Source organism: Dermacentor albipictus, chromosome 2 (assembly GCF_038994185.2).
Source record: "Dermacentor albipictus isolate Rhodes 1998 colony chromosome 2, USDA_Dalb.pri_finalv2, whole genome shotgun sequence".
NCBI classification, from domain to species: domain Eukaryota; kingdom Metazoa; phylum Arthropoda; class Arachnida; order Ixodida; family Ixodidae; genus Dermacentor; species Dermacentor albipictus.
In genome coordinates, this window is record NC_091822.1 from 184,915,353 (window position 1) to 184,937,589 (window position 22,237).

Genomic DNA, 22,237 nt, shown 5'->3' on the forward strand with positions numbered 1-22,237 from the left:
GCAATCCCGAAGGGTGCACTGTCGCATAACGCATCAAATGCTTACCTGCAGCGAGGGAATAATAGAGGAAACTGGCGCGCTGTCGCACGAGAATTGTTGCTACGCGAATTGACAAGAGGGGCGCCAGCCGTTCCAATAAGTGCTAGCTTGCATGCACGTGAGATGGAGCGTGGCAAAGTTGTTCTCTTGCTCCACGCAGACGCCTGTGGCATATATAATGGGCAGAGCTTCTGTCATTTGTACGCTTGTTAATATCCCAGCTGCGGACATATAAATTTTATTTGATGAGGGCCCAAGCGAGATGAGACGGGAACTTACAAGGCAAAGTGCCTGGCAAGAGGCAAAGAGTGCTTAGCTTTAAAAAGACGACGTCATATCGCGCACAGCTATCTCGGAAATGGGGAAGTTGTTCCGTCAACACGCAGCGTTTTAAAACCAGGGGCCAAATTCACAAAACCTTTGTTTCATTCGTAAGTGCTCTTTTCCTTTGGCCAGCGGCCTTCGCATCAGCATCAGGGCTGGCTGGTATTTGCTTTTACGCGCAATCCTATCGCGCGAGGTCTTGTGAAAACGGGCCCAGTCTGCAAACAGCGAGCATTGTTTCAAGCGTATACATTGTAGCTTGAGCGCCGTGTACATTGAAAAGAAAATTTCGCTGGTAAAAGTCGGGTCGTAACGGTAACACCCACTACGTCCTTGCCTTGTGCTTGCGATTTTACGTTCAATCTTTTGGGTGAATTATTCACTGGATGGGGCCCGGCAGTAGATGACGTGGACAAAAGACGTCGTGCTCGACTCTATGCACGGGGCGATGTCAACGTCGCGATGGAGCTTCTCGAAGCGGGCGGCGGCTGGCTCCGGGTCGGCCAGGAGACGGCGCGGAAAGCCCCAGTGGACGAGAACGGTCACCACGTACCCACTGCGCCGCTTCGGCCGCCTGAAAGGCGCGAGCCCTGCTTTCTGTAAAAGCATGGCTCTCCGTCGCCATCGCCGGAGTGATGGTGTCGGGGAGAAGTGCCGCTTCCTTGACGGCTTCGCCAAGAAAGTGGGTGGATGGGTGGAGAGGTGCACGGTGCCGTGCCGTTCTGAGGGGCATTTCGCGTCGAAGCCCCCCCGCCTTTATACGACCGTGCCGTGGGTCTCTCTCGAGTCTAATGGCTTCTTTATTATTTCGGGCCTGGAGCGTGGGTCTCCCTCTGTGTGCTCGGTCGGGCCCGTAGTGGTGCCGGTGGTACTACAGTGGCAGCGGGGAGAAGCTCCTTCGGAAGAGCCCAGCCTTCCGGCGGCTGCGGCGTCAGGTTTTCGAGGGTGCTGGGGAGAGGCGCCGAGAGGAAGCAGGAGGCGAGCGTGGTAGTCCCGGAGCCTTTATTCTTTCTTTCTTTTTTTTCCTTTCGCACAGTTTCTTTGCCTCTCTCCGAAGAAGAGCACGCCGCCCGCATCGGTTGGTGCTGAGGGGGCGCAACAAATGATGCCCTCCCCCTTCCCCTCATTCTTCCATCCTCCTCTCCCTCCTGGTGTCTCTCTTGTTACCACGACGGCCGCACCGTGTCCGACTAATACCGTGCAGCTTTGCTGAAGCCTCGAGTGTCGGCGAAGCATCCACTGGTGCTCGGCAGAAAACGCCGCGATGCATGCACACTGCCCACACGTTGGTTGCTGTTTAGATTAATCATTCATTCAAATCAACCTAGGCGGTGATTGAACGGCAGGAACAGTCTGAGGCCGAGCACGACGTGGTTAGTTCGATTTCGATTCTTGGCCAAGGAGCGTCAGTGTCGCACGGGGCGAAAAGGCGAGGGCCTAGTGCTTAGATTCCAGTGCTCGTTTCGAAATGGACTCGCGAGTGACGCTACAAGGTAGTTATCGTAACCCACCGTGCAGATTTTGGGCATATACCCGGCATACCTACCAGATACTAGTGGCGTTTAACCGTCCGCGTTCTTGCGGTGTATGAACAGATGACGGTACAGACGTCGAAAGGGACATTTACAACGGTCTTCTTGCTTCCCTGTGACTGGCGCGAGCTCTGGCTCTCCAGTAGTGCAGCCTGGCAGCCGGCTGGCAGCTTGGGCTCTCCGCCGTGCCGCCGTTCCCGATTCTCTCTCGAGCGGGTGGCGCGAAGGTGCATTTCGACATGAAACAACAAACGCGGTTACTTGGATATCAGACACAACACTGTTTCGAAATGACGTCCAAATGAGGATGATTTTTACCTCATGCATTTTCATTGTACGTAATATGCCTCTCACATAAAGCTGGGCTAGCTGGATCTCTGGTAACTTCTGCAGTTACAGCGCTTCAGAAGAAACAACAAATCCAGAGACTACCAAAGAACAAGACAGGGAAGACACTGGCTCCGTGTCCTGTTCTTATTTGCTCTCTGAATTTTTTTTTCAGTTACTTCCTAAACGATGGAAATGCAGCAGTTATAATATGCTTCTTGTGCGAATTCTGTTCTCTCCGAAGGAACAAACTCGACAGTTGCTGTGCATTTGAGCGTTCAAGTCTTGGAAGAGACGTGCGCGAAGGTCCGTCATGCACGGAGGCATGGAGGATACATTCGTTGCGTTGTCGGCATCGCCATGCCGTGCACAGATTAAAATTTGGTGAGCCGGTCGTGTCCACACACACTTTTTGCCTCACAAAAACAGTGCAGCACTTCCAATGCTGCAGGGTAATGCAGATTCCATCAGTAGCGTGAGGGAAGAAAATAGTGCCGAGTTTAACCTGCCCTTAAACTGTACGCGTGCTGCTCTTCGCTGCACAGCATTCGACGAACAGAGTGGCCAGACGTCATGCAACAATAGCGTCGTGTGCTCTCCAGCAGGGGCAGACGACGTTTTTGAAAGACGTCTGCTCCATCAAGAGCAGGCGACGCAGCCGCTGAAGAATACACGCTCGCTTTTACCGATTGGATCATCCTTGCTACATAGCGTTAAACATGCTGCATGACTTTCACGAGACAGAACTGAATGTATTTATGAACGTCAGCAATGCGCGAAGGTAAGGGCGAACAAGCGGTCGGGAAACGCTTTTCTGACGTTCCGCGGTATAAAACAAAGCCCCTGATGCGAGAGGCGAGCGATGATTGGCTGCAAATTTTGCCCGTCGCGGATGTTAGCTGCTTCTTGACACCGATATATGTTCTGAACGTGCTTCTCAGATAATAACGTGTCCCACTAGCTTCCAGAAAACTAAGAAATTGTCGCTCGGGTAATATATACAAATTATACCATGAGACGTCGATATATATATATATATATATATATATATATATATATATATATATATATATATATATATATATATATATATATATATATATATATATAAGACGTTGCGAACGCCGCTATGTGAACGAGAAAATACGCGCGCCAGTCGAGCAGACGACGCGCGATGCCCATAGAGCGGCGTTCCCCCCTGGCAATGGTCTTTCTCCTGCTGCCGTCGGCGTATAGATATCGCCATCATCATATTTTCTGTCCCCTTCTTTTTTCTGTATACGCGATAGACTCGGGGGAAAAAAAAATCCGTCCGACAGCGGGCTCAGTAACGGCTGCGCGGTACGTCGCGCTGGTGATAGATTGTGATGGTAGCGTCACCGCACTGATGCATAAATAAGGGCCGCACGTCGACTTCGTTTCCAGGAGCCAGACGCTGACGTCTGCTACTGCTGCTTCCCACGAGACTAGACGACGCGCACGAGAGACCGTAGAGATTTCTTTTACTTTGTTATTATTATTGTTTGTTTTTGCTGTTTATTATTTTTTTTTCCTTCGTTGAAGTGACGTACGAAAGAAAGGCGCCTCTCGTCGTCTTGTGCGTAGTGTACCGATTCAAGAGCGTGACTTGCGTTGCGTGACGCATTCATGCATCTTCGGAGTTATACCATCAAGAGGGTCCTGGAATCGTGGCGTTCTTCCCGGAAAGAAAAAATAATAATATATTTTTTTTTTCTGGCATACGATCCGCTGCACCACCACCACTGCTACCGCTCCGTAGCCGAGTGCGCTAACCACTACGCCACCGTTGCTTTTCTTTCATTCTTTATTACCGGTTTGGCAAAAGGAGCTACATCGTAAATATTACATGGCCATAAAAACACTAGTCAATGCCTGACCAGTGTGTTTTGATAAAAACGATGTAGGTTGGTCAGTATGTCCAAAACAGGTAGCCAATCACGAGGATTGCTCTCTGCACAGGAGAATTCGCGTATGTATAGCACACTTTCAACGAAGCACTGTTGGGCAGGGGTCTCAGCAATTTGCTCGTGTTTAATATAAGCAATACGCTCGCGTTCTCCACACGCTATGCATGCACAGAAGCGTTAACAGGGCGTAAGGCACTCTCCCTGGTTCAGCGCATGGAAGGAAACGTATCCCGAATTGACTTATCGGCAAATCCCTTTTAATGCCGCGTTTTAGGACATCCCACAAAACATACTGCGTCATGACAATCCATAAAGGTGTGCTCGATCGTCTGCGATTTTTTGCATATCAAGCAATTCACAGATCAAGGCACAAATATGCATTTGCTTTGCAGCCACGGCTTCACTGGGAGGGTGCCTGTTTGTAATCGGAAGAAGAAAGATTTAACAGAGGCTCTTACCGGCATTCTTTTAACTCTCTTATGAACATCTCGTTCTGAACCTAACACGAATACTGTACGATACAAAGGTACAGGCAAGAATACATCAACAAGATCTTTGTACAATTTCTTACGAGTAACAGCGGCCAGATATTCACTTAAAAAACTCGTCCTTAGTACATGAAAAGATGCGAACACTTCGCGCAAAAATACACTTAAAGCCATCGGCCCCGTATACATGGACGGCACTACACGATCAGGCAATTGATTTGAATCGATTACGCAATGAATCGCGTAATCGGGCTTGTATCATTGTTCTCAGAAAAGCATCCTATTGATCACGTAAAAAAAGCAACCTGGTTACAATCTGCTTGAGGAACAAATGTGACAACCCCAGCCCTTCATCCACCACCCTACGAAACAGATTACTACGACTTGTACGTTCCCATGTTGGCGCTCAAATAAACGTCGCGAATACACCATGCAGCTTTTGCACAGACATGCTCGTCAGACGCGACGCTTGCATCACGTAAAATATTTTAGTAACTAAAAACAAATTGCACACAGTCGCTCTTGCGAACATCGGAAAAAGAAAATGTATGCCCTCCCCATTTGGCAGCTACCATTAGGAGTGATGAATATGTTCGAGCCTGCGTATGTGGTTATGGGATATTCACTAGGTAGCAGCGCGAGCGGCAGCCGCTCGCTCAGCCTTTCGCGTTGTCGGGGGCCCGCAGACGCCGTCGCCGAAAGCCATGAACGACGATGATTAAGATGCCCGTCGTCGAACGACGAAGACTACGACATCCCTCCAGAGTACGAGGTGTAGCTCGCCTATACGAACCCGATGACGAAGTGCATTGTCAACACGATGACGCCGTTCGGAAAAGTACTGCCATCGCTCGGCGAAGTGGTGTAGCCGGCAAAGAACACTCAACGCAATGTGCGTGAAACGCTACTTTAATGAGAACTCCGCAGATAAAACTCGGCTGACAGATCGCAATATGGCCCCAGTTTGTTGTCTTCCGTTGTCGCGACCTCGTAAGCGGCAACATTGCACTCGGAAACATAACTCAGCAGCACTAAACTGGGCAACAATATGCGGTCTCCCATTTACACATCATGAGAGTTGTTTAGGTGTCCCCATAGCTTTTCTTTTTCTGTGGCGCGCACACACACACACACACACACACACACACACACACACACACACACACACACACACACACACACACACACACACACACACACACACACACACACACACACACACGCACACACACACACACACACACACACGCACACGCACACACACACACACACACACACGCACACACACACACACATGCACCACGGTCTGTACTTAAAAAAGGTTTTCGTTCGTGTGTGCCCTTTGGCACTGTTGCTAATATGTAGTCATAATTGGCTGGAATTTGATCTTACGAGGAAGCTTTAGCTCGGGAGCTCCTATCTAAATACATGTAAAAGGAGATTTTAGTTTTTCTCGGCAACCACTGCACCGAATTTGACAAGATTTATTGCATTTAAAAGAAAAACTTAAAATCTAGTGACTGTTGGTTTCGAATATTTGATTTAGATCCTCAAGTTTCTACTAAAAATTGGCAAAAATAGAAAATTTTCTGAAAATGAAACTATAAGTTTACAACTGCGTAACTCAGCAAGGAAAATTGATATCACAATTCTGTGAAATGCATCTGATAGTACATCTAAAGCGGACAAAATTGATACGTTACACATGAATTTAGAAAAATTCAGTAATATTTAAATACAGCTTTTGCAGAATCCTTGTACACAGCGTAACTAATTCACATAAGATATAAATTGACATATCGAATTTGTCCGCTTTAAATGTTTTAATGAGTAATACTTGTTGGGGGGCTAGTTGGTGCATGTTTCCAGAAGAGGGTTATGGCGCCGAAAAAACACAACACACAGCAAGCGCCTGTCCCGTCTCGCTTGCTGTGTGTTGTGTTTTTTCGGCGCCATAACCCTCTTCTGGAAAAATGTTTTAATGGTTGCCGTTTACAGAAGCGCGATATTTGTTCTTGATGCCGAGTTATTAATTTATAAACGTCGTGCGTCTATATTCTCGATCTTTCGAATGTTTGAAAATCGTTTCGCCAAAATTCAAGGCCTAAATCGAAATTCCGCTTCCAACAGTCACTAGAATTTAACTTTCTCTTTCACACACAACAAATTTCATCAGAATTGATCCAGGGGTTATCTCAGAAAAGCGTTCTTGCGTTCTACATGTATTTGAATAGACCGCGTCGGAGTTGGGCCCGAGCTAAAGCTTCCTCTTACGAACATTTCTAGCGTAAGAATAGGTACCAGCCAACCGTGATGTTCGACATATTAGCGAATGCGGTCGGCCAATGGCAAACAGCACTCTTACGGTCAAAAAGTGTTCGGTACTCACGGAGTGGATGCGCCATGACGTCATGTTACACTCGCTAGCTCACTTCCTGCCGTTGCTGCGGCTGCCAGACGCAAGTGCAGCCAGAAGAAACACGTGCGACAATCTTGCTTATAATTATTATAATAACTTAATTATCACGCCTAGCAGTGTCGCTACTCAAAGTGAGCAAATGTTTTCCCATGTCACGACGTCGTGGTAATGTCGATGACGCAGCTGATCGTAGACCACTCTTAAATTAAAATTATAGAGAATTAAATAAGGATAACTTTAGCCTCGAATTAAATTAAAAGTATTTCCGAACCTCCGTACTTCCTAAGCGTCATTCATTTGCGTGCGAGAATCACGTGGCAGAGATTTACGAATTCGAAAACCATGTGTGGATATTCCCTTTAAAACTTTGTTTAGCTGCATATGCACCATTGTCGCGCGCTCAGCGTCTGCAAGTAGGCGTGTCTTCAGTGGCGTAGCCAGAAATTTGTTTCAGAGGGCGTGGGCTGGGGAAGGGCGCGCACCCGGTACGCCACCCCCTGAGTTCGCCACCGTGTTTTCCCTCTTGCTTGTTCCCCTTCTCATCAAGAACCACTTCTATTTCTCTATATGCTGTTTCCGTGACCAGAACATTGCATAGGCTTACATGCGATGGTTACATAGGTTGCATAGGGCTACATGTATTTATTAGCCAGTGTTAGGACACAAGAAACAGCTGCACTTTGAGGAGTGTGACGCACGTGGCAGTCGTTTTTCAAGGGTTGTAACACTGCTCCCTGGGAGAGTGACGCCCACCACGACAGCTTTCTTCAGCTGCCGCAAAACAAACGGAAGAAATGAAAGTAAACGAAAGTAGTTCATGTCGATTATCTGGCGCCCTGCTTCGTTGGAGCCGTGTTTGGGTGGCGGCGCCGTTGCCGCCTTTCTCCGCACGGCACATCGCACGCGCCAAAACATTTTGACGGCGTCAGTGCGCGTTCCGGCCTAGCTCTTGGGGGGACGTAAAAGCAAAACAAACCAAGAGAGAGGGGGTTCTCGGTCGGCCGTCTTCTCGAGGCTAGGCCGTAATTTGACTGCAATCAAGCAAGCCCGCCCGCTCGCGCGGGCACCCTGCCCCCCTATTTCTCTATCTATCCTCACTCTCCCCGCCGCCTGGATATCGGGTTGTACCTTGGACTCGCGACACACCCAGGGTTGGGACGACGGCAACGCACGCCCCGCCGGCGAAAGCGGCAGAGGAAGCATTGGCCCTGCGGCAGCGAGCTCTCAGAAGTGCACAAAATGCGGACAACGCCCTTGGCATTCCCTGCTTGTTCGCCTCTTTCTCTCTTCCGCTGCCTTCCAAAGTTCTTCGCATGCTACAGAGCCCCACTTCCCTCCAAGAGCGGAATGGTTTCACCCAAGGTCGCGCATGCGCAGCAACGCAGTCGCCGTCTGTTCATAAACGCGCTCACCGTCCCCCCTGGGAGCGAAGTGGTTTCGCCCAAGGTCGCGCATGCGCAAAAGCCACGTAGTTCACATTGCCGTCCGCTCGTGCCGCGTGCGGCGTTCGCGGGTGAGCCGGCGCTCGTGGTTGAATGCGTGATGTTTGTCGGCGCAGTTTGTAACGGCTGACTGCTCCTCTCAATGGTTTACTGACTGATCTTCTGCCTGTACTGTGGGAACCAGCCTATCGCCTCGTCTATCTTTGCCACCGCGTGGACCAATGGTTCGGCCAGTTCTGCGTAGCTCCGGATATATGCGAAGCTCTTCCCCGATACGGTGGCCCACGTGCTGCTGCTATCTGGAGTGCTGGCTGTCGATGGGGTGCTTGTCGCAGAGAGATCTTTGTTGTCATTACGGGAACAACAAGGTCTTGTGAGCGCCTGATTTGGGCAGTGCGCACCTTTTACTTTTCCCTTGCTGTCGCAAAGTTGTACGAAAGTTGTGCAAGCACATCCATCGCAGCTGACCATTCTAACGCCACTTTGATGCGTAGTTAGAATTTTCTGCAGTAATCGCTGTAAACTAGTTACCCTAAAGTCTTCATATTCATATCTTGTGTGATAATTTTGCTGTACTCCCTTGGTGCGCTCGGTAGTATTTTCAGCGTTGTCGCCTCAATGCCATGATCAAAGACGGTCACTTGAACGCCTATGCACAGCACGTTGTTTTTTCATCCACTTTCATTGCCATTAATTTATCATTTCTTTAATTCAGTTAGTAAGCACAAGCGATTTCCCCTATGTTTTCCTTGGTGTCTTTGTCTGTTGGCTTCTCATGATATGCATGGTTTGTATTTCGTACAATTCTTTACGACGTCACTTGTATTTAACAGCTTACAGCGAGACTTGACATAGTATACCTGTTCATTAGTCTTAAATATCAATCGTGTTTACTCGTACTTGGCGATTTGCTTGCCACTGAATTGTTTCTGCATTTGAGTGCCCCTTCATAAAGCAGCATCCTTTTCCCTGAAATCATGCGTTTCATGATGTGTCGCACAGCCTGTTCAAGTTACAGCAAAAGCCAGAAATCCAACCTAAGGCAATTAAGCCGTGTATAAGATGTATAGTACTCCTACCTATGGAGGGTCTTGTTCACAGTGAGCAGCTGAGCACTCACACGCGTTGGTCAAGCAACCCGTAACTGCAGTGACAACCGCTAGGATGATCCGTCGGTGGCAAATTAGTTCCGAGCCTGGTAAGCCTTCCTAGTAAGTGCACAGTTCTCAGCAGTTGTGCTTTCCATACAGCACCTACCGTGTGCAAGTGGCCGTGGATTATTAGTTGACCAAACTCTGAAAAATAAGAGTGCGATATTTATTCAATAGAACGAACTAGCAACGTCCAAGCAGGGTGGGCAGTGTAGAGGAAAATACAACAGCGATACACAGCGAAACGAACAGCAGCAATTTAACCACGATGATTTTTCGTAATCTGACAGTTTGTGGTTCACAACAGTGTCATTCACGTATCGTCCTTGGGGAAAGAAAGTATAATAAAACAACTCGGCACCTGAAAAATATGGAATTAGTGCGTTTTGTTGGTGATGTGGGGTGGAGTTCCCATGCACTACAGCTAAAGGTGATGAGTATAGCGATGCATCTTTAATACTGTAAAATTAGTAGATAAATTCTAGCCTAAAGATTTGCTTTAGCACTTGTAATAGCGCTGTATGTAATTAGGTTCTATTAGTTGCGAGGGCAAGTCTAACGCCGCAAATTTGCTAGATATCATATTGCAGTCCTCTTTTGAAGTCGTTTAAGGCTATGGACGTATAGACTGATAAAGTTCTGCCTTAAAACGACAGTTTGTATGAGAAACTGATGAAATTTTTTTTTCTTATTTCACGAATAGTCGTAACCTTCATTTGACGGCATGCAACAGCAGTGCCGCAATATCCAAGTTATAATACTATACCGCCAGTGCACGACATTTGCGGTCGATAGAAACCTGAAAACTAGGTGGGGTGAAGAAATTAGGAAATTTGCAGGCGCAAGCTGGAATCGGTTGTCGCAAGACACGGGTAATGGAGATCGCAGGCAGAGAGAGGCCTTCAGAAGCCCTGCAGTGGGCATAAACAGGCTGATGATGATAATAATAAACCTGAAACCTTCGATTGTTCCTTGTAGCTTCACTATTGGGAACTCATTGCAGCATTGGGAAATCCGCGTTTGTTTTCTTTATATATTTCTCCATGTATTGCTACACGTGTGACTGCGTACGTAAGGCCGGCGGTGACTGTAGAATGAAAATTTCGGGCCTCCATCACCGCATGCTATAGCTTCGCGGGTACTAAGGTCACTCATTAACAGCATACAAACGTCGACGCATCAATCTTTCATTCGCAGGCACGTTTCCTGCACACAGTTGGCTACGTTCCCTGTGTGCTTCCCTTTTTTTCTACTTTTATGTGTTCTTTGCCTATATCTTTTAAGACAGCCGCGTCCTTCCGCAGCCGATATATCTCTGTTCGCTTCCTTCCCGGGACGTCCGCGGTGTAAGTCGGCTGACGATCCCTTGAACAACGTCCGCTCGCTCGCCTTCCGTCGCACTCGCCGCAAATGTCCGATACGGCGGCCCCGGGATAATGACGAAAGCAATAATTAGAGACCGGAGGACGAGATGTGCTACCTGCGGTGACACGCAGCGAAGATTGACAAGAGAGGAGGCTGAGAGAGGGGAGTGCGGTTGAACGGCGCGGGCTGCGATAAGACGAGGCTTCCATCTGGGCGAGCGAGCAAGAGAAAATTGTGTTGCCTCGAAGCGAAGAGAAGGACGACCGTGCTCGTTTCATAGCAAGCCCCTCCCAGCGGGCATCGTCGTCCGATGGCGGAATAAATAACGATCGTTACCTCATATCGAGGACGCCGGTTGCACACCCCACCACGCCGCGAGCACGTGGGTGCTCTCGTCAGAGGAGGAGGAGCGCGGCGCGCCTTCTCCGATCGAGCAGACGAACAAGGATGCAGACGACGCACGTGTGAGAAACGGAAGTGGAAGGGGGCTCCACTGTATATGTATTTTTTTTTTTGAGAGAGATAACTTCGTTCTTTTTTTCTAATCTTTTTTTTCGGTCCGGCAACGAAAGAAGATTGAAGATTAACGGACGGAGAGCGCGGCGTAGGCGAGGGCATTGACGATAGAAATAAGAAAACGCCTCCGTTGCGTTTCTTTTTTTTTTTTTTTCAACTCCGCTATCGACCGCGCTCGAGGCTTCTCAGCTCGCCCTCGCTTCCACCGGCTCGCCCTCTTAATTTCGGTTTTTCCTCATTTAGTTTACGACGCCTCTCTGCCTTCCCGATATGCGATTCTGCCTCTCCCCTCCCGGTGCCTCCTCGTCGCCCCCGTCCCCCCCTCCTCTTTCGTGCGTCCCCCACTCAGCGCTCGCTCCTTCGTCACCGGGTCATTTTTTTTCTTTTCGCAGCGCTCGCATCGTTTGGTTGCGGTTCCGCGCGGCCTCCTCTGGCTTGTACGTGGCGCTGCGTGGGGGTCGTCGTTTCTTGATATTTCTTTTTTCTGTCGTTTCGTCGTTTCCCGGTACTCGCTGTTGTGGACCCCCTCCAGTGGCGGCTTGTTTCTCCCATCGCTCTCTTTCCTTTTGGAAATGACGTTGATTATTGGAAGGCGAGTCGCGCGGCCGAAGGACGCCCCAGGGCACGAAGCCAACTAACGAAGGCCTGCGCCGCTCCCCACCGGCCAATGAGGGGTGGGTCCCGACGCGTGACGTCACGCGCCGAGCGGCAGGCCAGAAGCCGCCGGTGGGACGGCTGGCCGCCGCTCGCTGCGCGCCTGACACGTTTCGTACTCACCCCCCCCCCCCCTCCTATCTCGTCTGTATTAGACGCTTTGTTTTTCTTTCTTTATTATTTGCCCCCCCCCCCCCGTCCGTCTGTATCGCATGGCTGCGTCGCGCTGAGCACGCGTGCTACCCGTCCCTCTGCATAATGCAGGCTTTTTTCCGAGAGCGCGCGCCCCGCACGCTCTAATGATAAGCCGCGGACCTTGGCAACGAACGGGCGGGACCGCGTGAGCGTACGCGCCGCGCAGGCGGGCGCGAAATGCCGTGCTGCATAGTTTCGGGGGCTTGGCACCCGGTGGCATCGTTGCTGTTCTTTCTCTCTTCGTTTTTCTTTTTCGTTGCTTTTGGACAATATCAAGCTCTCCTTTGATTGCTTTCGTTTTTCGTTGCATTATTCAGACGTTTCTTGAACGAACATTCCGTGCGTTCTCTTCTTTTACCATGGGAAGGATACCACGCAGATTGACCATTTTGATGGCGGAGGCGGATTAGGAGCGTTTGAGGGGTTTTCTGCTTTGCATCGTATTTACTCGTTATCTGTCGTAGCCGCGCTTTTTAACGCCTGACATGCTTTCAGGCTACGGGTTGGTACGCTATCGTAGGATACAAACAGCTTGAACTAAAACTCAAGAGGCACCCGATGATACCACGACTTCCGCGAGTCCTGACCACACGTGGGGAACGACTGCTCAGGACGGTTTTCGCGAGGCTCAGTAAACGCAAATTGTCCTCTGAATCACGAGAAATTGACTTTATTGCGGAAAAGATATCAAAGGCAGGCAAGTTGGAGTGGGTTCATAGCTACTTTAGGTTGCTACAAGAACTAGGACAAAAGAAGGAGTGAACTGACAGGATGATTAATAACTGTTTACTGCATTCATAGCCACCACTGCTGAAGAGTTCAGTCTGCTGGTCCAGTTTATTCTGCGCTGCGAGCTTCGTAGTGCTGAAAGTAGGATGGTCATCTTCCTATGGACGCCACTGTAACATTCGCGACGACCATATGCGTTTGCTGATGTGTTTGTACGGTGCTTCCTCAGTAACTGTGCATATGTGCTTACGCCTTTGAAAGTTTTGGATTTGTTTGTTGGTACACTATCGCGGTCATCCTTCCGCATATCTTAAAAAAGTAAGTGCGTAATCGTAAGTGAAAATATAGAGTAAAACCTGGTTTCACAGTGCCTCAAATTATTCGATTGTTACTACCGGTACACTCAATATAACTTGCCATAGGTAGAAGGCATGCCTCTTTTGAGAACAGAAATACCCTGGACTACGCCGAGACTTGGTTATTACGTACTGATGAACGAGATGTACCTATAGATTTGCAAAACCGTTTACATGCAAGGACGAGTCATATGATTTGATGCCTGCTGATAATGATAATCAGAGAGAGAATAATGACGACGCCAAATAATCGACAGCGGATGTGAGGAATAAAAAAAAACTTTTGAATCCGCACTCTATTTCTTGAATGTGCGTGGCTTGTGCACATGAGCTGCCAAGACAAACTACAAATTAATATTTAAATGTACTCGTAAATTACTGTTTTGCAACAGCAAAACCACTCCCGTTACAGTGGCAGGAGGCTTCGTAAGGCACTTACTTCGTAATATTTGCAATCTAAAGATCCTTGGTGACGCCGTCCGAAAGTAAATAAATTCCCACACCCGTCACATCATGGATTTCGACAACGTCTACACGGGTCTAGTTAATTGTTTACCGGTACAAGGAGTAGTACATTCCTTTCAAAAGAAGCGAACCTAGCAAATTTTTCAATTAAAACAAACAAACAAATACGCCGAACAATCCCGAATACGAGAAGATACTTGAAATCCGTGACATCACACTGGCGTACCTTTGTCGAGGTTACGGCACGAAATGTGTAGAAAATAAAGTTTGGTGTTCATTTCCTCCAGTACTAATCAACCTATTTACGCCTGGTGAATAGAAATGAAGTTTCCCAAGAATGCACATGTAAACATATTTAGCGTTGCTGTTTAGTGTACCTTTATTATAACCTCTCGTATTTATCAATGCTACCTACCACCAGCCCGCCGTTTATAGTTCTGCTGGTCCTGCTGCAGCTGTCCTCTTACGACACAAGGATTAATAGGCGTATTTGCTTCTTATCGGAGATAATGAAAGCTACAATTGCGCTGTTCAAACGGTTCGATAGCATTCTGGCGAGACGCCAGAATGGTATGTACGCCAACATCCGATATGTATGTACGCCGATATCCTCCAGACTTCAGGTATGCCCACTTACTATTCGCTCGTAAGACACACCGTCGAACGCAACACAGGCTCGAAGCCGCACGTGCAACAAGGCAGTTCGCACTTTGGCGCCAGCGTTTCCCACGTCTTATGTCCTGTTCGCGCTTATCGTGTGCTTTCAAACTGTAATGACTTGTGGCAGCTCACTTCACTAAACACACTAGCGACAACGACTGTGTACACGTTTGTGTACATATCATTCATGCGATTCGATTCATATCAGTGACCTGCCAAAATCCTACTTCAGCTTCGAAATTGAATGTATTGAACGGTCCAAGAATCGGTAAAACTGAAAAGCAATGATTGAAAACGCACTAACCGGAAATGCCGTTTGTTTGCTGCGCCTCTGCAGATATCTTCCAACGTTTTCGCCGATAGCGTCGGCAAACCTGCCCTGCAATCTTTTCGTCAATGCAGCACAGTGATGCGCGCTGGGGAGAGCGAGTTCGTGAGCACTGCCTTATCAGCGCCTGAGATTTCTGAAACACGGAATCTCGAAAAAAATTATTCCACGCTGTTTCCAAACGGACCTCTCTGCGCGGAATCCACGGTAATGGTAATGCTCGTAGTGGCGGTGCCTCCATCTATCAGTACGCGTTTGAAATATTTGCCCTCCGGAAACTAGCCTAGCGCCATCTATCTCGGGGTAGTCAAGTTAGCTTTTTCACCTCGTCTTTCAGCCGATTTCTTGCCGTTCTTGCGGCGGCTCTGCTATACTCGCTCTCTTTTCGTAAGATCGACGTCTCAGCCTTCCCCTTTATCGTCGGACCGATGTGCCGGAGGTGTCGGCTATCGCACGCAGCCATCGCTAAATTCGTTCTTAATGTCCCAACCGCCGTAGCTGCCGACGGCATCGTTATAAGTTTCCGGTCTCGAATATCCACAGCCTCATCAACAATTAAATAAGGAAATGTAAAGAAATTGTACGCGGTTGAGTAGCGCGATGGTTGTCGAAAATAGTACGAGGAGGGCTCTGGCGAGGAAAAAACCGCAAACAGAAAAACGAAAAAAAAAAGTCAAGAATTGAAGAGGGCATCACCAATGCGGGCCCATCATGTATGCAGATAGCACTGCAAACCAGATGCCGGGTTCTGCCGGAGTCATTAACGTCATTAGCAGGCCGTTAAATCCCGCTCGAATTTCGGCGAAGAACAACGTAAAGATGCGACGAATGATAGGAAAGAGAAGGCCAACATAAATATCGAACTGCATGCAGCCCCTCGCAGTGGGGGTTGGGAGGCGGCAAAGAAACGCACATAATTTTTTGCCGGAATGAAATAATTAAACAAAATGTAAAGAAAAAATGTATATGTAAGGAAAGGAACGCGCGATGAGCGGAAGGGGCTTGGAAAGGAAAAATTTAGCGCTGCCAGATGGCGGTGTTTGTGCTGGGCGCTGCGCGAAGCCAGAAGAAGCGGATGAAGCGAAGCCAATCCAAGCACGGGAAGCGCGGGGTGCTTTTGCGAAAAAGAAGAAAGAAAAAAAAAGAGGAAAGAGAGGGAGAAAGAGTAAGACGAAAGAGCTGGAGATAAACTCAGAGGCGGAGGAGGAAAGAAAGATGGATTGGTGGATAGATAGATGAAAGTTTGAGCAGAGAGGGACTGCGGTGGAGAGGGTGGTGCAAGAAAAGACTGCTGCAGGCAAAGTTGTAGGGCGAAGGAAACAAAAATATGTACCAAGGGAGAAAGAGCAGCGATGCGAACAGAAAAAGAAAAGTGCACAAAGGAGGCCGCCTTGCCATTGGGCTCAACCTCCTCTCCGGCGCAGTTGTGGGCGGAGCGAAAAATCCATTCGCTCCCACCCCGCTCGGCCGACGTGGCTCGCTCGGGGCGGCATGGGGTTCTCTTTAATTTGCGGCGCTACGCGTAGAGGAGGTGGTGCGCGTCTGCGCTCTTTGTCTAGCCCTTCTTTCCTCCCCACTCCCTCTTCAAGCTTATCTTTCCTTCTCTCTTCCTTCATGTGACCCTACCTACTTCATCCGTGCGGCACGGCGTACAGCCGGGTAGCCTGACGTTTCCACATAGGTTGCCTCCCCCCGTGCCTCCCCCCTCATTCTTTTCCCCCTCTTCTCGGCGTTGCTTGGCTTGCACGACGAATCGAACACCGCGCGGCTTGCTTGTATTTTTTTCCCACTTGGGACGAGGAATGAGCGAGCGCTGTCGGAGCTCTGCTTTTTATTTTTCTGTTTTGCGTCGCCGACGAACTATGGGAAGAACCACGCGCGCCGCCCGCCCGACCCGAGGATCGCTGGCTGCGTGAACTACCTACCGACCATCGACGAAGTTCGAGCCGCGTGACCACGTCGCCGCGGCAAGTACTGACATTTACGAATGCGACGTCGCGGTGTCAGCATGGCGATGAGTCGCCCACGTACGGGCCCCGGCACCAGCCGAAATAAAGGGACGGTGCTGGCAAACAAAGTCGCCAAATAGCTACCGGGCTGTGTCGCGCTAGGCGCCAGTATGGCGACGAGGAAGCGATTGGTTGTTGGTCCGTCGATCGATGCTGGCTGTCGCGAGTGCGGATTGGCGCGGATGAGCATTTCCTTCTTTTTATTTTCACCACGCGCCTTTTTGGTGCGCGAGTGCAAGCACAGCTGTTCGACAATGCACGAGCGCTGTCCTTTTGCCAAGCACGTTTCTCGTGGCTTTCTTTTTTTTTTGGCACTTTGTTGCGCTGACAACCAACAGTCCCATGCGGCATTGTCATTTTTTAGTGAGCATTCATTGGCAAGTTTCAGGTTGTCTCGTTGACTGTTTGATGTGAGCACTTATCTCTACCATCTCGGCTGAAGCCAAAAGCTTGGCAGCATTGGTTGATTAAAACTCTCTGCTGGGCCAGTTCGTACATAGTTCAAGGTTAGGAATGGCACGACACAATATGCACGAAGTTGGCACTCGTCCCAGTCACTTGCCATTCTTAACCTTGAGCATTAGCTGAACATATTTGCCTCATCTTCTACCCTTCACAGCATGTATGTTACGAAGTGTAAACACTTTTATAAATTGTGCGTTACTGAATAGTAAAGGAAAGCAAAGCTGGCAAAACTTCATTTTTTTAAAAAAACCAGTGTTGAATTCACAACAACATTCCAGCACATGCTTTGCTTTGTGGTAGACTGGAGCATCAAAATTTAACGTGCCTATTTAACACGCAGGGTTTGATGCTATGTGACATCTTTTTTATTACCAACATGGGAAATGAGGAATGCTCACGAACTATAGATTGCTTGTGGGGCCTTTATCAAGGTCACGAGAGTTCTGTGTTAGCAGATGGTTTAATGAATAGTTCTTTTACATATAGCGTCCCATACTGGTCATTGTTAATAATGCATAGTTTCCTCTCTTTTCGGCTGCCCAACAGAGCATGTGAAGATGGTAGCGGTGAATTAGTGAAGAGGAGGCAGGCCTGCTGCACCCAACGGGATCATGGTTTCCACGCAGACTGCCATGCCACCGCCCGCACCACCGCCTGCCGTAAGCTCACCCATGAATGCCCAGCAGGTTGGTCTCGTGCTGAAATAACAATACATAAAACCTGAAAATAACGAAACTGCTGAGGCTTGACTAATGTAACTATTCTATTTCAATTTGATTCATTTTTGCACTTAATCAATGGTTCGAGCAGCGCCTTGCTTGCATAATTGCCCGATTCTGACAACAACGCAGAAAGGTGTATGATAAGGTGGGAATAATGTCAGCAAGATAGAATTGTTACATTGTGCTGGTAGTGAATGGCAGATAGCACTGTGCTTTTGTGTGTGTGACAACTTTATGTGGCACGCTGTGCTAAATTGTCATCTTGTAGGAAAAGAATTCAAGCACTCACAGAACCTTAAAAAAATGTGCCTGGAAGCTCACAGATTCGTGTTTCATTTACTGGGTACATTCATTAGGCTGCATGTCGTAGCCCCCCTCAAGCGTGTAACGCCCTAAGATTGGACTTAAGCTCGATGCTTATCAAGCAGTAGTAGATTTCTTGTAACTCTCACAAAGTATATCTTTAGTGTGGGTTAATCTACATTCTGACAAATGACACAGCATGCTTGAAAGCTTATCTCGTATGTTGCTACTAAGGTTTGTGTGTAATCTGTAGTCGCTATACTCGCCGTGCCAGACTTTATGTCGTGCCAAATGTTGCATAGTTTAGTGGTGCAGTTGTCTACAGTAGTCTTGAGTGTGAAAAAACTTCCACAGTAAGCACAGTTTTTCCCATTTTTCAGACTAGCTTGGGAATCTTTATCTCGCACACCTGGCTTACCGCCAGAATATTCGTGGAATGCTAAGCATGTCGGCATCGCAGCGGCTTCAATTGAAATGGAGCCACTACTACGAGTACAAACCTTTAGAGAATTTCATTTTCTCCAATGAACTTGTAATTCATGGTGTGCCCGTGCACAACCTGCTAACACACCATTCCATTTCACACAATGCATAATAAGTACGAGTTCCCAAAAGTCTGATAATGAAGCCAATATGGCAGTTGATAGAGCCAGGTGTGATTATCATTCCACCAGTAAGTACATTATTTATTTTGCTTGCAATTTGAAGATCAAGACCATTAGAAAGTGTTGCATTGAAGTGCCTTGCTAGATGAAAAGTCAATGTGAAGATTGTTTGGTGACTTGATGATGACTTTTGCACATCATGTGATTACATCTTCTTTCTTTTATCTACTGTACTTCCCCCGTTAGAGCTTGAATGTCACTAGTGCCTGTTTTTGTCTGCATGTGTTTGCGACTCTCTTCGTTTTGCGGATTGTGGAAGTCTCCCTCGCAATATTTGCCGCAGCAGCAGCAGCAGCAACAACAGCAGCAGCAACAGACTCAGCAGCAGCAGCCACAACAGGTTGTGGTCAGTTCACAGCCCAATCTGGCATCGCCCACCTCTGTGGCCGTGACCCAGGTTCCCAACCAGGTCACCATGACCACTAGCGCCCACCTGCAGCCTCAGCAACCACAGTCACCCATCGGTGGGCACATGCCCCCGCACTCGTCGACATGCACTGTCATCCCCCAACAGGCGATCCAGAGCATGACCCAGTCACAGTTGCAGCCCGTAAGTGGCTGCCTTATTTTTATGCTATCATTGTGCCCATTGTCTCCATCTTGTGGATTCCTGCACTACACATTGGGCTGGTGTATTGTTTCAAGCTATTCAGGGTCTGCCAGTTATCGAATAGCTTAATTTGCTGTTTACTAGCATCTTAGTTGGCTCTACTGGTAGTGCAATTGCCCTTATCTTGGGTGGGTTGTGTAACTTAGGAGCAGGTTCAGATTTCTTCCAACTGTGCAGCTGCTATCTTAAGGCACAGAATGTTCTCTCTCTGTAGTGTGCATGGGTTGGCGAGGTGAACAGAACTTACTCAGGCGGCATTCAAAAATATATGTTTAACTTGGGCCTTAGTTGGACTCAGAATCATAGAAATCGGACTCCACCGGGCTTACTTCATCTCAAACACGCCAAAAGCAGACTCAGTTGGACTCAGACTCACTGGTTAGTGCGAGTCCAAGCTAGTCGACTTACGAATGAGTTCGCTGACCTTGATGGGTGCAGTACCAAGGAAGTTCACTGTTTCAAGAACATGTCTTTAGTGCAGAGCAAGAATGGTCCATGTAGTAGTTCGGGTGCTAGTCCTGCAAGGTTAAAGTGTTGAGTGACGATAAGCAATGCTGGCATATCGGCAGATGCTTATAAGCGCATGCATCGGCAAGCAGGGCGGACGGCTAGTACAATGCAAAAAGAGTTCATTGCACAGTGTTATAAAAAAAAAGCCTACATACTGTTATCCAAAAAAAAAAAGAAACATTCTGCTACAGTAAGGACAAAAGCAAGTGTTTCTGTCATTTCTGAAGTTGACAGAGAGGTAGAAAAGTCCACAATTTTGGCATGTGCCATCCATTGTTTCTTTTTATTCTTTATGTCATGAGCATTTTGTAATAGCTTGTTTGCCTGTTTCTTCACTTGTGTTGCATACACCTTGAGTGAATATTGCTGTGCATCATCATTTTACATTTTCCAAATGGCTGCTTTGCCAGTCTCTTGCTATTATTGAATTATCGGTCTCACACATGACATGCTGCAGTATCTCAAGTTTTGTGACCATTGTCACAAATTGAAAGCTGAGAATACTTATCGAATTAATCGCATGTATGGTGTGACCAGTGTTTTACATTCTCGAATCTACTTGAGCACTATTGATTTCTCTGGAATGTATGGTGATGCATGTTTCATATTGCTATTTGCATTGGTGGCTTCTGCATCCACAGTCATGTAGGATGTGGTGAAATAAGCCATGCATTACAAGTGAAGCCAGCACGTGCCTCGCAGAGTGACATCTATCCCAGCAGTGCTCGCACTCATGAAAATGGCTGAATGTCGCATTCACGCTTATTCTCGTGCAGTGATACTCATGTGAAGCAGGTTCTCTAATGAAGGCCTCTGTTTGGTATGTGTAGGTGCAGGTGATCCAGCAGTCACTACCTAACCACTACCTGCCACAACTGTACTCGACTCAGCAGCAGATGCTTTTGCCAGGCAACCTCGCCATACAGCAGCACAGCATGGGCGCCCTGCAGGGCCTGAACTTGCAGCTGCAGAGCAAGGCCCACATGGACCACACGAAGCAGGGTGGGGCAGGGGGACCGCACGGGACGACCACCATCATCCCAGCCGTGTCCATCGCAAGTGTGAACCCAGGAGGCAAGGTGTGTGTCAGGATGCATTTTCTGGAGCTGTATTTGTAGAGAATTGCCCGCAGCATCTTATATTCGAGATATGTATGTCAGATGTTCTATTGTGTATTCAAGATATATTTTTTTTTTACCGTGTTGATCACCACATCATAATGTAGGGGACAGAGCCATGTCCTGCGAAGTATTTTTCCCAGTCTCTTGATTTTTTTATTTGGTTTGGGCATTGATTGAAACAACCTTCTCATGAATATGGTAGGTAATAATGATAGCACCCTCTTTTGTGAGGTCCAGCTACCATTATACTATAACCAAGAACTCTTGCATTTTGGATTGTTCTTGTGGCATAGTAGCTGATATCGTATAACCATAATGTTTCTTAGATTGTGTTTATTGCACTGTGTTGTTTGTCATGCATTTACTACCACTCCTTTCTATAGTTCCTCTGGCCCTGAGGGTACGACAAATATAGTGAATACAATGAATTGAATACACATTCCATAGTCGCCAATTTAGGTGCTGTTTGTCATGATGTTTCTGGAATGCATTAGAAAAGTGTGCGAAGTCCAAAATTGATACCATGGCCAGTACAGTCTTAAGCAGCACACGCATATCGCCAGCTGGCACAACAGCAAAGGAAACATGTAAGCAGCGTGCAATACAAGGCATGCATGTGCATCTATGAATTCAATTGCTTGAAGTCTTGCATGGCTGCTACCACCTAGTTTTGCTTTACATTGATAGCCGCTACAGGCTATTTTTCTTAGTTCTAGTTGCCGTTACGTATGGCCTACACCGTGCAAATCTGAAAGCAGAAACTGACAGATTAGGGAAGAAGGTTAACTGTATCAAGATCTTTCAATAAAAGATTTGACACAAATTTTCTCGTAGCTAGTCTCCTAGCAGTGCCTCGGAGCCATGACAGCTTTCTTGTCACTGCCAGAAGTTCCGGTCTTGCTTACAGTTTACAA

General features: G+C 47.8%; 1 protein-coding gene and 1 long non-coding RNA gene across 10 annotated transcripts in view; one reads left to right on the forward strand and one right to left on the reverse strand.

The window, feature by feature from the left end:
• LOC135920141 (uncharacterized) overlaps nucleotides 1-15,135 on the reverse strand; it is a 303,939-nt gene extending 288,804 nt beyond the window's left edge. For both annotated transcript variants that reach the window (XR_010570180.1, XR_010570179.1), the window contains exons 1-2: nucleotides 14,895-15,135; nucleotides 9,579-9,794 (exon numbers count right to left, since the gene is read on the reverse strand). This is a non-coding gene — a long non-coding RNA (uncharacterized lncRNA). The remainder of the gene's footprint in view (nucleotides 1-9,578; nucleotides 9,795-14,894) is intronic.
• Nucleotides 1-22,237, forward strand: part of LOC135920108 (polyhomeotic-like protein 1) — a 239,557-nt gene that overhangs the window by 184,431 nt on the left and 32,889 nt on the right. For 4 of the 8 annotated variants that reach the window (XM_065454249.2, XM_065454239.2, XM_065454177.2 and 1 more), the window contains exons 4-6: nucleotides 17,939-18,078; nucleotides 19,366-19,632; nucleotides 21,033-21,281. In XM_065454249.2, the coding sequence (XP_065310321.1) occupies nucleotides 18,004-18,078; nucleotides 19,366-19,632; nucleotides 21,033-21,281 (591 nt within the window). In that variant the 5' untranslated portion in view covers nucleotides 17,939-18,003. Of the gene's footprint in view, nucleotides 1-16,423; nucleotides 16,886-17,938; nucleotides 18,079-19,365; nucleotides 19,633-21,032; nucleotides 21,282-22,237 lie in introns of those variants that run through there. The other 4 variants (XM_065454230.2, XM_065454186.2, XM_065454219.2 and 1 more) reach the window with 4 other exon arrangements.